The following is a 14,765-nucleotide window of genomic DNA, read 5'->3' on the forward strand; positions in this document are numbered from 1 at the left end:
ATGATTGTGTCCCACTTGTTGTTGATTCATCACAAAAAAATACAGTTTTATATCTTTATGTTTGAAGCCTGAAATGTGGCAAAAGGTTGCAAAGTTCAAGAGGGTCGAATACTTTCGCAAGGCACTGTATTCTCATTCACCCCTTTAGATTTGTGTGTATTAGGTGGTCGTTGGGGAATTGTTAGATTTCTTGTTAGACATTACTGCACTGTCGCATTTCGCTACACTCGCATTAACATCTGCTAACCATGTGTATGTGTTAAACAACATTTGATTTGACTTGATTTAACAGAGATCAGCATGATGATTCCTTCATGGTCTGTGCCAAGTTTACGCTCTACCTCTTAAGTTCTTCTTCTTACTAACAATGGCTTCTACGCCACAAGACACACAATGGGAACGTTGAATTCATTGATTCATTTCTTTAGCAAAAGAATGAGGCATCATCTCACAATGTGAAATGTTAAACCCCATGTGACCTACTTGTTGCGTGTATGTACTGTACTGACATATATGTACTGACATGCACACACACAGACGACATGTTAATGTTTTTAAATGTATGAAAATGGTCATGTATTTTGTCTGTAATGTATTTTTAATGGGGATCCTGATAAATCAAAATCAAATCAAACATACTCTGCTTATCTGCAACACTGTTTGAGAGTTATTCACCCCATCTGAAAATGTTTCTAGTTGTCCTGTACCTTTATGACGTATATACCTACTGTGTAGGATTCACAATGGCATTTCTAGAGCAATATTTGTGATCCAAACCAGGCAAATGGATCAGTGGCTTTACGGTATGTAAACGTTGAGACACTCATCAATCCTCAACTCTAATCACTATAATAAAACACAATAAAAGTGCACTTTTTGATCAATTGAGGTGTTGCCACACATGGGTATACTGGAAATACCCCATACTAACCTCCACCAACTTTATCAATCATGGTTACTGTTGTATAACCCAGAACAGTTTGTCAAAGATCTCTACTTAATCATTCATCTCTTATCAGGGCTTTATCTGTGACCAATATATCAAAACCACGTTAGTCATCCTATAATTCTTATCAATATCTCAGTTACAGGACGTTCAGATTTCCAAATACTGTACTGCTCAAATTGCTTCATTTCTTGCTGGCGGAAATACTTTGTGCTAAGAAGTACATTTATTTTACATATAAAATACAACAAAGTAAACATTCCTATAAAATCCCTATGTACACATATAAAACGCAACATTGTCAAGCTATTTAAAAAAACAATAATACTTCTGATTCAATTTTAGAAAATAAATACATGATATGAATGACATTTTCTGATTTTTCTTTCAAAATCTTCAAAATTGCCATTGAGTATCTGTTTAACAGTACAAAAGAAATCAAATATATTTTATGTACAATTATTAGCTCAATAAGTGGTATCCTGTATACATATGGTTACTGTATGGTGTCCGTTTTAGGACAGTATCATGGGTCCTTACGTCTATTATCACCAGAAAGTACAGCGATCACAGGAAATGCATGCCATCCCAGGAAATGAAAGTACCGTACACACCACTACACTCTTAGAAAAAGGGTTCCAAAAGGGTTCTTCAGCTGTCCCAATAGGAGAACTCTTTTTGGTTCCAAATATAACCCTTTTTGGTTCCAGGTAGAACTCTTTTGGGTTCCATGTAGAACCATCTGTGGAAAGGGACAGTCGAAGAACCCTTCAAATACTGACATCTAAGAGTGTAGTTCTGGAACTAGAACTTGGTTTCTGGCTCTGAGACCTGGGGAGAACAAAGAGATACTACTTTTAGTTTAGATTTTGTCAGCTCATCTTACTGTACTTTGTACCTAGAGTTTTATGAATTATCTGTACCTCCACATGAGTTGCAACATTACAATAGTTATTTTTTATTAATTATCATTTTGATTGCTGATGCCTATTCATTACAAATGTAGAAAAGACAATGACAAATAGATTTGATGGGTCTCAGTTACTTACATGCACAAATTTGTCCCTGCTACGCAAACTTGACACACCATTGCATTGGTTGCCATGGATAGTGGCTGTTGTTATAACCTGTAAGACAACATGATACACAAGAATGAGACAAGTTCCTGTGAATGAACCGATGTGGGCCAAGATAAGGTTGGGCACCTCTTATTTAGTCTGTAAGGGTGGAAACAGCAACAGATACATAGTACTTTTCTATAGGTAAATGCTATACCTTTTCGCAGACTTTTGTGTTTTCAGAGTTTACTGGATGTTTCTCCAGGATATGCAGCATGGCATCGTGGAGGGTCAGGAAAAACATGGACGACTTCACCTCGTCGTCAAAGAACTTACAGCTGTGTAGTTTCTCCAGGATGTACTCTTTGGACACAAGGGACAGATATCGTTAGATCAATCACCTTACCTCTATTTGCTTCAGAGTGATTGAATTCAGTGTTAAAGAGAAAATGGGAGAAGGAATGGATGGGACAGATGGCTTGTCTTAAACCAGGCTTACCGTCACATGCCACAATGTAGACCTCAACTTCAACCCGAATGAACTCTTTGAGTGCCTATAGAACACAACAAAATATCAGTACCCAGCGAGTAGAAATACTCTGGTGAAATATACAATCATCCCCACATTCCCCAGGGTTGTAACGGAAGAGTTTTGTTTTACCGCTTTGAGTCCCTTGAGGGCAGAGATGTCGAGGAAGGAGACGGCTGAGAAGTCCAGGATCAGGCTGTGGACGTCTACTCTGGGGACATGGATGTTGGCAGGAAGCTCAGAGTTCCAGTTCACCTGGACAGGAAGGTCCTTGAAGTCAGTGGGCTGGTCCAGTTCCTCCATGTTGCTCTCATCCTCAGACTCCTCAATGGGACCAGAGCTGGTGAGCAGTAGGCCTTTCTGCACCGGGAGAACCACAACATTACCACAACCTCTTATTGTGAAAACCTGACTACATGTAGAAGGTGATCTTTTGAGGTCCACCCACCATTATGGGAAGATGATTCATTTGTTTGTCATATACATGCAAACCCAAGACCATTCTGATAAGGCATGTACGGGGACGACTGCCTATATGTCCTGCAGCATGTGCTTGATGTCAGTTGATTTTGGATTGCTAGAAGTATGTTGTTGCCAGGTGTGAAACTAATGTTTTGGGCTAGATGGATTTATGACATGCTATGGCCATTTAAATTAAACTTTATGACACAGGGGGCTCTTGTAAAGTGTTAACGGGGTAACTTTGTGAGTGGAAGTTATCTTTTTATGGGTTTCTAAGGGCAACAGGTAAGTGCACCACTACTCACCGATGTCATCTGCAGCTCTCCTTTCTTTAGAAGTTTCCTGATCGTCCTCAGGGCTTTGTTTCTCTTTCTCAACACCCTCAATGGGTTAAAGCCCACCTGAAAACGTATCAAAGTCAAGTTGAACCCTAATTGGCAATTGCACACATGAAAGTAGGAGTAACTATTACACATGGGATTTATTGTGAATGGGGCATACTGTTTACCAGTGCCTTGGCCATCATACAGATCAAGGCTAAACTTTGTCTTATCTGCATGCGTTTAGTGTTTAGTAAGGTGCAAGTTAAACTGTAGTAACACCGATTTGTATGGGAACTATTGCTATACAACCTGGTATACTATATTACCTCATACACTGAGGTGGTATTGACCTTCATGAGTTTATTTGATCATTCTTTATGACCTTTTTCCATTGGAACAAATCCAATGAGAAAATAAGTCTTAATAAGTACACCCATGAAAAATTACCTTGTTGGCCCATGTCATGGAATTGTAAGGCCTACGTGTAAATGTGTTTGGTAGAATTCTTCATTTTACACATCTAATTGTGTATAATTGCTTACTTACAGCTTCCACCAGCTTGCCTCTGAAAAAATCAATATTGGCAAAGAAGATGGGAGACGGTATCCTGAAGATCTTCACACCCTCTGGCTCATAGATCTGGAAAGAGATAGATAGACAATAGAACAAGGACCATGTGTAGACACACCCTCTGGCTCATAGATCTGGAAAGAGATAGATAGACAATAGAACAAGGACCATGTGTAGACACACCCTCTGGCTCATAGATCTGGAAAGAGATATATAAACAATAGAACAAGGACCATGTGTAGACACACCCTCTGGCTCATAGATCTGGAAAGAGATATATAGAGAATAGAACAAGGACCATGTGTAGACTCACCCTCTGGCTCATAGATCTGGAAAGAGATATATAGACAATAGAACAAGGCCATGTGTAGACACACCCTCTGGCTCATAGATCTGGAAAGAGATATATAGACAATAGAACAAGGACCAAGTGTAGACACACCCTCTGGCTCATAGATCTGGAAAGAGATATATAGACAATAGAACAAGGCCATGTGTAGACACACCCTCTGGCTCATAGATCTGGAAAGAGATATATAAACAATAGAACAAGGACCAAGTGTAGACACACCCTCTGGCTCATAGATCTGGAAAGAGATATATAGACAATAGAACAAGGACCAAGTGTAGACACACCCTCTGGCTCATAGATCTGGAAAGAGATATATAGACAATAGAACAAGGACCAAGTGTAGACACACCCTCTGGCTCATAGATCTGGAAAGAGATATATAAACAATAGAACAAGGACCAAGTGTAGACTCACCCTCTGGCTCATAGATCTGGAAAGAGATAGATAGACAATAGAACAAGGACCATGTGTAGACTCACCCTCTGGCACATAGATCTGGAAAGAGATAGATAGACAATAGAACAAGGACCATGTGTAGACACACCCTCTGGCTCATAGATCTGGAAAGAGATAGATAGACAATAGAACAAGGACCATGTGTAGACACACCCTCTGGCTCATAGATCTGGAAAGAGATAGATAGACAATAGAACAAGGACCATGTGTAGACTCACCCTCTGGCTCATAGATCTGGAAAGAGATAGATAGACAATAGAACAAGGGCCATGTGTAGACACACCCTCTGGCTCATAGATCTGGAAAGAGATATATAGAGAATAGAACAAGGACCATGTGTCGACACACCCTCTGGCTCATAGATCTGGAAAGAGATATATAGACAATAGAACAAGGACCATGTGTCGACACACCCTCTGGCTCATAGATCTGGAAAGAGATATATAGAGAATAGAACAAGGACCATGTGTCGACACACCCTCTGGCTCATAGATCTGGAAAGAGATATATAAACAATAGAACAAGGGCCATGTGTAGACTCACCCTCTGGCTCATAGATCTGGAAAGAGATATATAAACAATAGAACCCTCTGGCTCATAGATCTGGAAAGAGATAGATAAACAATAGAACAAGGGCCATGTGTAGACACAAGGACCAAGTGTAGACACACCCTCTGGCTCATAGATCTGGAAAGAGATATATAAGACAATAGAACAAGGACCAAGTGTAGACACACCCTCTGGCTCATAGATCTGGAAAGAGATATATAAATAATAGAACAAGGACCAAGTGTAGACACACCCTCTGGCTCATAGATCTGGAAAGAGATATATAAATAATAGAACAAGGACCAAGTGTAGACACACCCTCTGGCTCATAGATCTGGAAAGAGATATATAAACAATAGAACAAGGGCCATGTGTAGACTCACCCTCTGGCTCATAGATCTGGAAAGAGATATATAAACAATAGAACAAGGGCCATGTGTAGACACCCTCTGGCTCATAGATCTGGAAAGAGATATATAAACAATAGAACAAGGGCCATGTGTAGACTCACCCTCTGGCTCATAGATCTGGAAAGAGATATATAAACAATAGAACAAGGACCAAGTGTAGACACACCTTCTGGCTCATAGATCTGGAAAGAGATATATAAACAATAGAACAAGGACCAAGTGTAGACACACCCTCTGGTTCATAGATCTGGAAAGAGATATATAAATAATAGAACAAGGACCATGTGTCGACACACCCTCTGGCTCATAGATCTGGAAAGAGATATATAAACAATAGAACAAGGACCAAGTGTAGACACACCCTCTGGCTCATAGATCTGGAAAGAGATATATAAACAATAGAACAAGGACCAAGTGTAGACACACCCTCTGGCTCATAGATCTGGAAAGAGATATATAAATAATAGAACAAGGACCATGTGTCGACACACCCTCTGGCTCATAGATCTGGAAAGATATATATAAACAATAGAACAAGGACCATGTGTTGACACACCCTCTGGCTCATAGATCTGGAAAGAGATATATAGACAATATAACAAGGACCATGTGTCGACACACCCTCTGGCTCATAGATCTGGAAAGAGATATATAAATAATAGAACAAGGGCAATGTGTAGACACACCCTCTGGCTCATAGATCTGGAAAGAGATATATAGACAATATAACAAGGACCATGTGTCGACACACCCTCTGGCTCATAGATCTGGAAAGAGATATATAGACAATAGAACAAGGACCATGTGTAGACACACCCTCTGGCTCATAGATCTGGAAAGAGATATATAGACAATAGAACAAGGACCATGTGTAGACACACCCTCTGGCACATAGATCTGGAAAGAGATATATAGACAATAGAACAAGGGCCATGTGTAGACACACCCTCTGGCTCATAGATCTGGAAAGAGATATATAGACAATAGAACAAGGACCATGTGTAGACACACCCTCTGGCACATAGATCTGGAAAGAGATATATAGACAATAGAACAAGGGCCATGTGTAGACACACCGTCTTCACAGTCTTGTAAGATAAAAAGATATTGGTGAGTGTCTTTAGTCCACATTACTGTTTACTCACACTCATGTAATCCTTGCGGTCTTTGTAGATATCTGTTCCTGTGATATTGGCCAGGACACTGCAACGTGGGCTGGGAAAAAATGCAGGCAGAAATGTCACTATGACATTGTGTTCCAGGGTTGGGGTTAATTCTAAATTGAGTTTTGAATTGGTCTTTAATTCCAAATCAATTATTGAATTTGAACTGAATGTAAACTGGCTCCATCCCACAGGAAGCAGAATTTTAATAGAATTTGAATTAAAGGAAGTATAATTGAATTCCTTACATCATTACGCACATGTTTATTTTGACATCATGCATGGTTACTATGTTTAACAATTTCTTGAAACATTTAATTTTTAAAACGCATCCTCCTAAAAAGAGTGTTAAATAGTAAACAGTGGTCTGGAAATATTCTAAGATCATTTTGTTCATAATTCACTTACATGTTATTAAATATTTGGAAAAATTAATTTCCCACAATGCATTAAATATGAATACTAACATCTGAGTTATAATCCCATTTGTATCGATGGTATCTGTATTCTTTAGTAAGAGGTGGCAGATGTTTTGGGCAAAATATTTATCAAAGGAATGAGACTCATCTGTTTCTTGTCTCATTTGAATTTATTTTAATTGCTTTGAATTCAATTATACTTCCTTTCCTTACAATTAAATTCCAATTATGCTTCCTGTGGGGTGTGACCAATTTACATTTGAATCTCAATTCTTGGATTGAATTGAATCAAAATCTGAAATGTCGAATTAACCCCAACCCTGGTGTGTCCAACTTCTAATAACATTGAAAACTGACAAAGAATAAACACAGACACAAGTTCAACTTTTTTGTTTGGAATTTGGAGATTTGTGCCCACACTCACAACTGAGCCCTGAAGACAACGGTGAGCAGCTCGATCCCTAGACCTACAGCCAGCCCCAGATCCAGCCCCAACAGGATGGAAGCCAGGCAGGTCACCACCCACACCACCTGGATAAAGACATGGAGGGGAGGCAAGACAGGGGGATGCAGGATGGAAGGGATTGGAGGAAATATGAGTTCATTATCACAGTTGGTAAAGACATCATTGCTTGTTTCCATTTTAAGTGCAGTTCAGTGGGAGTGTCTCAGAAGACTCACACAGTCGGGCCGGTCTCTCCTCCACAGGTAAGGGACTTCTCTGATCTGCATCAACATCCCCTTCAGGTTGACTATGACCACCGCCCCCAGCACCGACTGTCAACACAGAGGGAAAAGGTCAGGCAATGACATCTTTGATGATCAGTCACAAGAGTTGCACAAGACTTCCATCTAAATTCCAGTGCTCTTATCAACTTCATGCAGAGTGATTCATTCCGTAATGTCCTAATCTTAGATGTTAAGTCCCCTATATGGGGGACTTTGAGAGGTTCTGGACTGGTTCTTTGTATGTCTATTTGGGTGGAAATCAAAATGTTTCCCTATCATTCAACTCCTAAAGTCAATTATATTGTAAATACTGAGTGAGTTTTACCTTTGGGAGTGGCTCCAATAAGAACCCGACAGCCAAGGTGACGACCATCACGATGAGCGCTGACAGTAGACCAGCGATCTGAAATGAAGTAAACACTTTATTTGACTCACATTTGGCTATTCACAAAACAACTACAGATAAGCACTTTTTAAGCAGTGTTTCCCTTTGATATATTTCATAAATTATAATTATTTATTAACTTGGTACATTGTAACTCTGAGTCAATTCTTTCATTCCTCGCAATGTACTGTAGGTCACGAGTCACGACAAACTACATCACATTCTCTCTCCCATTTGTGCAATTCTATCTAGTTTACACTATGATAAGTTATCAGTCATTATTACACCAAAGATGAAGAGACCCAAACAGGTCAATATTTCATAACGTTTACAGCTACATCTCTTGGATAAAGAACTTGTACAGGAAGGAACTCTAAGTATGGTTGTGTGTCTGTATTCTCAGACAGCCTCTTGGTTTAGTAGTTTACCTGGGTTTTACCACCTGTACTCTCCTGTACCGCACTCCTGGAGAGAGCTGTGCTTGCTGCAAACGACTTAAAGGCTGCTCCAATGATGTTACTGGCCCCAAAAGCTATCAGCTCCTAGAGAGCAAAACAAGGACAAATACATGTTCTGGAACCGTTGATATTAGTTCAAGTCTTATGTTGATAGTTTGTATTAGGCTGACAATCCTCATTCACAAGCAACAATAAACACATTTTTCCGTACCGCCTCGGCTTCCAACCCCTCCTCCTAATGTTCTGGTTTTGGGACTCACCTGATTTCCGTCTATGATGTAATCGTGTTTGACTGAGTAGACCTTGGCGACAGAGAAGGCTACAGCAAAGCCCACTATGGCCATAGGGAACGCCTCAACAGCAGTCTGCCCGAAGATCTGCATGTTCGGGGCCATAGGGGACTCATACCTAACAGATTGAGAGGGAGAGATATTGTTAGATTCCTTTCCCATCTATTCTCAGCCAGTTTAACATGCATCTTTTTATATGTGCTTACCCCACTGGAATACGGCCGACAACATCAACTTTATAAATCACCCGGAAGTTGAATGCATAGGAAACGCCACAAGCGATGACAGTCTGCGAAAGTCATTACCAAAATCAATGTATCAGTTATTAGCAGGACAAATGCAATCTGATGATAAAACAGTATATTTCAAGAGAATCTGGTTACCTTGCCAACTTTTACACAAAGCTGTGACACACTGCAGGCTTTTAGTACATCAAAATAAGTTCATGTATTTTCCTACAATTCACCTGATTGTCCTCATCTGCCATACTGTGAGTCAGTGTGAGAATAAGATATCAATACTGTACGTTTCACAAAAGCTGTCTCCTTGCTACAATGGCATTGTACTTTGGATCAATACACTCTTAGGAAAAAGGGTTCCAAAAGGGTTCTTTGGCTGTCCCCATAGGAGAACCCTTTTTGGTTCTGGGCAGAACTCTTTTTGGTTCCAGGTAGAACTCTTTTGGGTTTCATGTAGAACCATCTATGTAAAAGGTTATACATGGAAACCTGTAACCAAAAAGGGTTCTTCAAAGGGTTATCCTATAGGGACAGCCGAAGGACCCTTTTAGGCTCTAGATAACACATTGTTTTCCAAGAGTGTACCAAGATAGGAACAAGGGAGTGACTGTTCAGGATAAGAATAACAATGCTTTCCGATGCTTATCTGTGATGACATGATCTGTACTTTGTGCAAGTGCATACTCACATTCAAATGTATATTAAATAGTGAGACACATCTACATAAACAGTGCCCTGTATGACGATGCCTTTTTCTATTCTCTTAGAAGAAAAGGTGTTATCTAGAACCTAAATTGGTTCTTCGGCTGTCCCCGTAGGATAACCCTTTGTAGAACCCTTTTAGGTTCCAGGTAGAACCCTTTTCTTTTCAGATAAAACCCATTGGGTTCTTTTTTCTAAGAGTTTAAATTCAGTGGTTCCCCGTATGAGGCTGGTTCTCGCCACAATGTTTCCCAATTCTTATCTGTGTATTATCTGTGTACATATAGAGCTGAATCCCAGGTTGTGATGACATAGTGCACACAGTGCCACTCACCATGATAACCTCTATGGGGATGGGAACAGGCAGCTTGGCTTTGTATCTATCGTTGATCTCCTTCACTATGAACACCACCACCATGATCAGAATGGACATCACCAGGTCACACACGTTGGTCTTCTCGATCTGGACAAATATCTTCTCCAGGGTCTGAGGAAGACGTCAGTTAATATTGATGACAGTAATGAAGAACCAGTTACAGGGTGTGAGAGTTCAGTCAGAGGTCTCTACACCAAGCCATGACTCATGAATTACAGTTTTTTCTGAAATATTGGGGGCACTTGAGGAATACCTGTGCTTAACTGTGTAAGATAAGATGAGACAATGAGACACTTGTTTATCTTATCAACACAGTGTTATTCCTCAGAGCTATAGAAACAGATTAGATATGAGGGATAAGATATGAGGGAGTTAATGAATATATCTCTGTTGTAGCTAAGTCATTTCATATTTGGATATCAGTAGATAAAAATCATACTGTTGCATTGAAATACATGTGACCTCATCCTGTCTCTCTTCCTGGACTCACATAAACGATGGACAGGGGTCCACTGAGTCCCGGCACCACCAGGCCCAATACAAACTTCAGCTGGGACACCAGGATGTGGATGGCAGCCGCGGTGGTGAACCCAGACACCAGCGTGTCTGACAGGTACATGACGATGAAGCCTACCTGCAGCAGACCCATGGCCAGCTGGGAGAGAAGCAGAGGACTCATGTTAGAATATGGGAGATCACGTCCATAGATAGAGAGAGGGAGTCATTGTTCATTTTAGATTCAGATTACAGAGAGATATGAGTAATGTACAATACATGAATGATAATGCTGCGGTAATGATGGTGTTTTACCTGCATTATCCCCATGAGGAAGGTGACAGAGGCGGCCACCATTACTCTCTGCTCATCGCTGGTCAGCCCCTCAAACCCAGTGATGTTGACTGGGGGGCCTTCGTCAGGCACAAGCCTTGTCACCACTGCACCCACCATGAGGCTCAGAACAGGGAACGCTCCTGGTGTGAGTGGGGTGAGGAGAAAGAGAGAGGGAGCAAGGATGAGGATGCAAGGGATGGAAAGTGGAGAGGTGGGCAGAGAGAGGGCGGTAAGTACAGTAAAAAGGTGTGATGGCTTGTGATGGTCAGAGCAAAACACTGTATGCGCACACACACACACACACACACACACACACACACACACACACACACACACACACACACACACACACACACACACACACACACACACACACACACACACACACACACACACACACACACACACACACACACACACACACACACAGTACTTACCTACTGAGATATGTCTGGAAGTGCCAAGGAAGAAGTAGATGATCACTGGGAAGAAGGCAGTGAAGAGTCCGTACCATGGAGGGAGGGAGGCCAGCAGGGAGTATGCCAGACCTGTCAATCAAACAAAAACAATGAACAACAGTTTAGAGCATGTTTAGAGCATGTTTAGAGCATGTTTAGAGCATGTTTAGAGCATGTTAAATAACTCCACCATAAGTCACAGGAGACTACGACAGCATTCAAGAGTCATCGTGATCCAGGTGTTTTAAGTATCTATTGACTTTTCTGTGTGTCAATGCTAGTACTGTGACAATAATGCCTGCTAATAAAGATACGTTACCATCTCTTCTTTCATTAAACAACTATTAATAGGTGTCTAGGACCAGATAATATATTTTAGGTGATACCACTATTGGACCTGATTACCATTCCGTAAAACCATAGTTCATCAATATTGTTACTTTATTTTCTTTCAATGATCAATGTTGATGTTTTGGGGACGTTAATGAGGTCTACAGTTCTTTATCAAATGATTTCTCAAAAAGTGCTCTAGGAACTGCTTTGATAGATCTGAAGATGCACACTGGTTGATTGAGGTGGGTTAGAGTGGGTATTAGCTTCACCTTGTAGAACAGCTACCAGTCCAGTGCTGACCCCAGATACAATATCACTCAGCAACCATTCTTTCAGCTGGTAGATTCTCATCCAACCAATGAAAGGCAGCAGAGAGAGCGCTGCGTTCTTAGTGCGCTTGAGGTCACAACTACAGTTAACACACATACCATTTTTAGTTAGTCTCCACAGACATGATTTACTAATAGTTTATAACATCTAAGCATCTTTATGCACAACGTTTAGACATACAGTATATAGGATGATAGGGCTGATCTTTAAACTAGATGTATGCTTTTGAAGGAAAAGTTACCATATCTTTAAGCAAACTAAAGACAATCAGGGCATCTCAGGTAAAATGTCATGTGGGCTCACTAGTCCACACTAAAGAAAGACTAAACTACTAAAGTGAATTGAGTGGTAATAACTAGATGAAGGGCTAGATTCAATCCTTTCTGTCTCAACTGGAAATAACCTACAACTGCATAACAGTTTCATTGTTTTTATTTCAGCATGTCTGAGGTGTAACTGCATTAGAGCTGTCAAATCAGCAAACGACTTCCGTCAGTTTACCTGTCGCAGACATTGCCATGGATGTGCTGAGTCACATTAATTATAATCCCAAGCAGCCTTGTTACTGGAATGGGTGTTGTAATAATCTACACCTCCAATAGGCTGATCTAAATCAGAAGGATTTCTTTGAATGATATTATTTCTTTTAGCCTATACTTTACAGTTCTAAACTAAACGCGAGCGGGACGGGTGTGGCTTCGTGACAATGACCACAGGAGCAGCCCCTCACCTATTTGACAGCTCTTAATGCAGTTACACGTCCGACACCGCCAAAACACCAGCTATGCGGAGTGTCTGCTATTGCCAGTGGATTGAATCTACACAGAAGTTTTGCATCCATGCACTGCAGCCTATCATAAGGCTACCTTACACAAAACAACACAAGCAAAACAACAGAAGAAACTTGATTGATTCTTACGTGAAGTACTGCTTGACGTGGTGCCGCAGGGTCTTATGGTGCCTGTGGATCTTCTCATGTTCGTCTGCGAAGGCGTCCTCTGAGTAGAGTGGCCTGGTGACCACGTACTGCTTCATCTTTACCCTCTACTTCTCGTTGAGTGGTGCGGCACCTGTTCCTCACAGGGTCTCTGAGACCCATCAATCACATTTTAGTACAGGTTCCTGTCATATCTTTCCCTCCTGCCTTTGAAAGTACCTTGACACAGACAATTACTGTGGAGCTGCTGCACAACAAAGGTGCAACTACCGTCACACACTAACTAACTACATCAGCCTGTGTCATTAGTGTCACAGATCTGTGATGTCCAGTGGACCAGCTGCGACTGGCATGGCTGGGCAGGGCCCGTGCTGCCTGTCAGCATTGACCTGGTTAGAGTGGTCTGGGTTAAATAAGGGTTGTGATACCATTATAATACACGGGATAACTAGGAAGGGTTGTCCTATTTTACAATGAGTTTTAACTGAAGGAAATACGAACAAAAAAAATACTCTGAAGAAAGTGTTAGGTCACCAACTGCCACAGACGACTGCCACAATCGATCTATCTTTAATAGTAATAAATTATAAGCAAGGTACTAAAATAATGCATAACACTAACACTTACCTTACTAGTTTATCTGTGTATGCAGCTTCAGTGTATCCAGACTTTGCCTGTCTTTCTCTCACTTTCTCTCCGCACAGAGGAACACCCCGAGATTATCTAGGACCCTTGGGAATGTTGCCATCCATAAATCCTCTCTCCCGGCTTGCTTATCGTTCTTAACTGTAATTATTAACAGCAATTATGATGCAGTCATCACACGCCAGCCCTGCCTTATCCTTGACCATTGTTCTTATTGATACATGCCCTGGCACATTGCCTCAACTTTCAATGATGAATGAGTGTGTCTGAGAACCCCACTTATGGGCAGGGTGGGGAGGACTGGACAGTGGTCGTGGCTGTACACTGGAGATCAGTGGACGTTTCATGGTAGAGGTTCAGGTTAGAGTTGAGGTTGAGGTTAAACATGGATGAGTATGAAGAGGGGTAACAGTACTACTATACAATAATATCAGCTCTCAACTTTCAAGCTGGCTGTAACGGCCGTTGGTGGAAGAAGGTGAGGACCAAGGTGCAGCGTGGTACGTGTTCATCTTTTATTATGAATTGAACACTGAATGGAAAAACAACAAAAGAGAATGAACAAAACCGAAACAGTTCTGTCTGGTACAGAATACAAAAACAGAAAACAACTACCCACATTCACAGGTGAGAACAGGCTACCTAAATATGGTTGACAGCTGCCTCTGATACCAGGCCAAAACACATAGAAATACAACACACAGAACAAAACATAGAATGAAAAACATAGAATGCCCACCGCAACTCATGCCCTGACCAAACCAAATAGAGACATAAAAAAGGAACTAAGGTCAGGACGTGACAGTACCCCCCCC

General features: G+C 41.0%; 1 protein-coding gene across 2 annotated transcripts; it reads right to left on the bottom strand.

Moving 5' to 3' along the window:
• Positions 1–579: 579 nt before the first annotated feature.
• On the bottom strand, positions 580–14,102 carry LOC135514930 (chloride anion exchanger-like). Of its 2 annotated transcripts, none has more exons than XM_064938673.1 (21): positions 13,938–14,102; positions 13,288–13,456; positions 12,308–12,447; positions 11,685–11,795; positions 11,227–11,387; positions 10,907–11,071; positions 10,375–10,527; positions 9,306–9,388; positions 9,070–9,217; positions 8,780–8,893; positions 8,292–8,369; positions 7,919–8,014; positions 7,662–7,768; positions 6,801–6,870; positions 3,865–3,957; positions 3,301–3,396; positions 2,666–2,893; positions 2,504–2,558; positions 2,222–2,367; positions 1,996–2,073; positions 580–1,777 (listed from the first exon to the last, which is right to left on the bottom strand). In XM_064938673.1, the coding sequence occupies exons 2-21, from the start codon at positions 13,401–13,403 to the stop codon at positions 1,751–1,753; spliced, it is 2,265 nt and encodes a 754-aa protein (XP_064794745.1). In that variant the 5' UTR covers positions 13,404–13,456; positions 13,938–14,102; the 3' UTR covers positions 580–1,750. The 2 variants fall into 2 exon arrangements, with proteins under 2 accessions (XP_064794745.1, XP_064794744.1); XM_064938672.1 differs by having other exon boundaries at positions 13,933–14,101.
• Between the last annotated feature and the right edge of the window lie 663 nt (positions 14,103–14,765).

Source organism: Oncorhynchus masou, chromosome 26, assembly GCF_036934945.1.
Source record: "Oncorhynchus masou masou isolate Uvic2021 chromosome 26, UVic_Omas_1.1, whole genome shotgun sequence".
NCBI classification, from domain to species: Eukaryota; Metazoa; Chordata; class Actinopteri; order Salmoniformes; family Salmonidae; genus Oncorhynchus; species Oncorhynchus masou.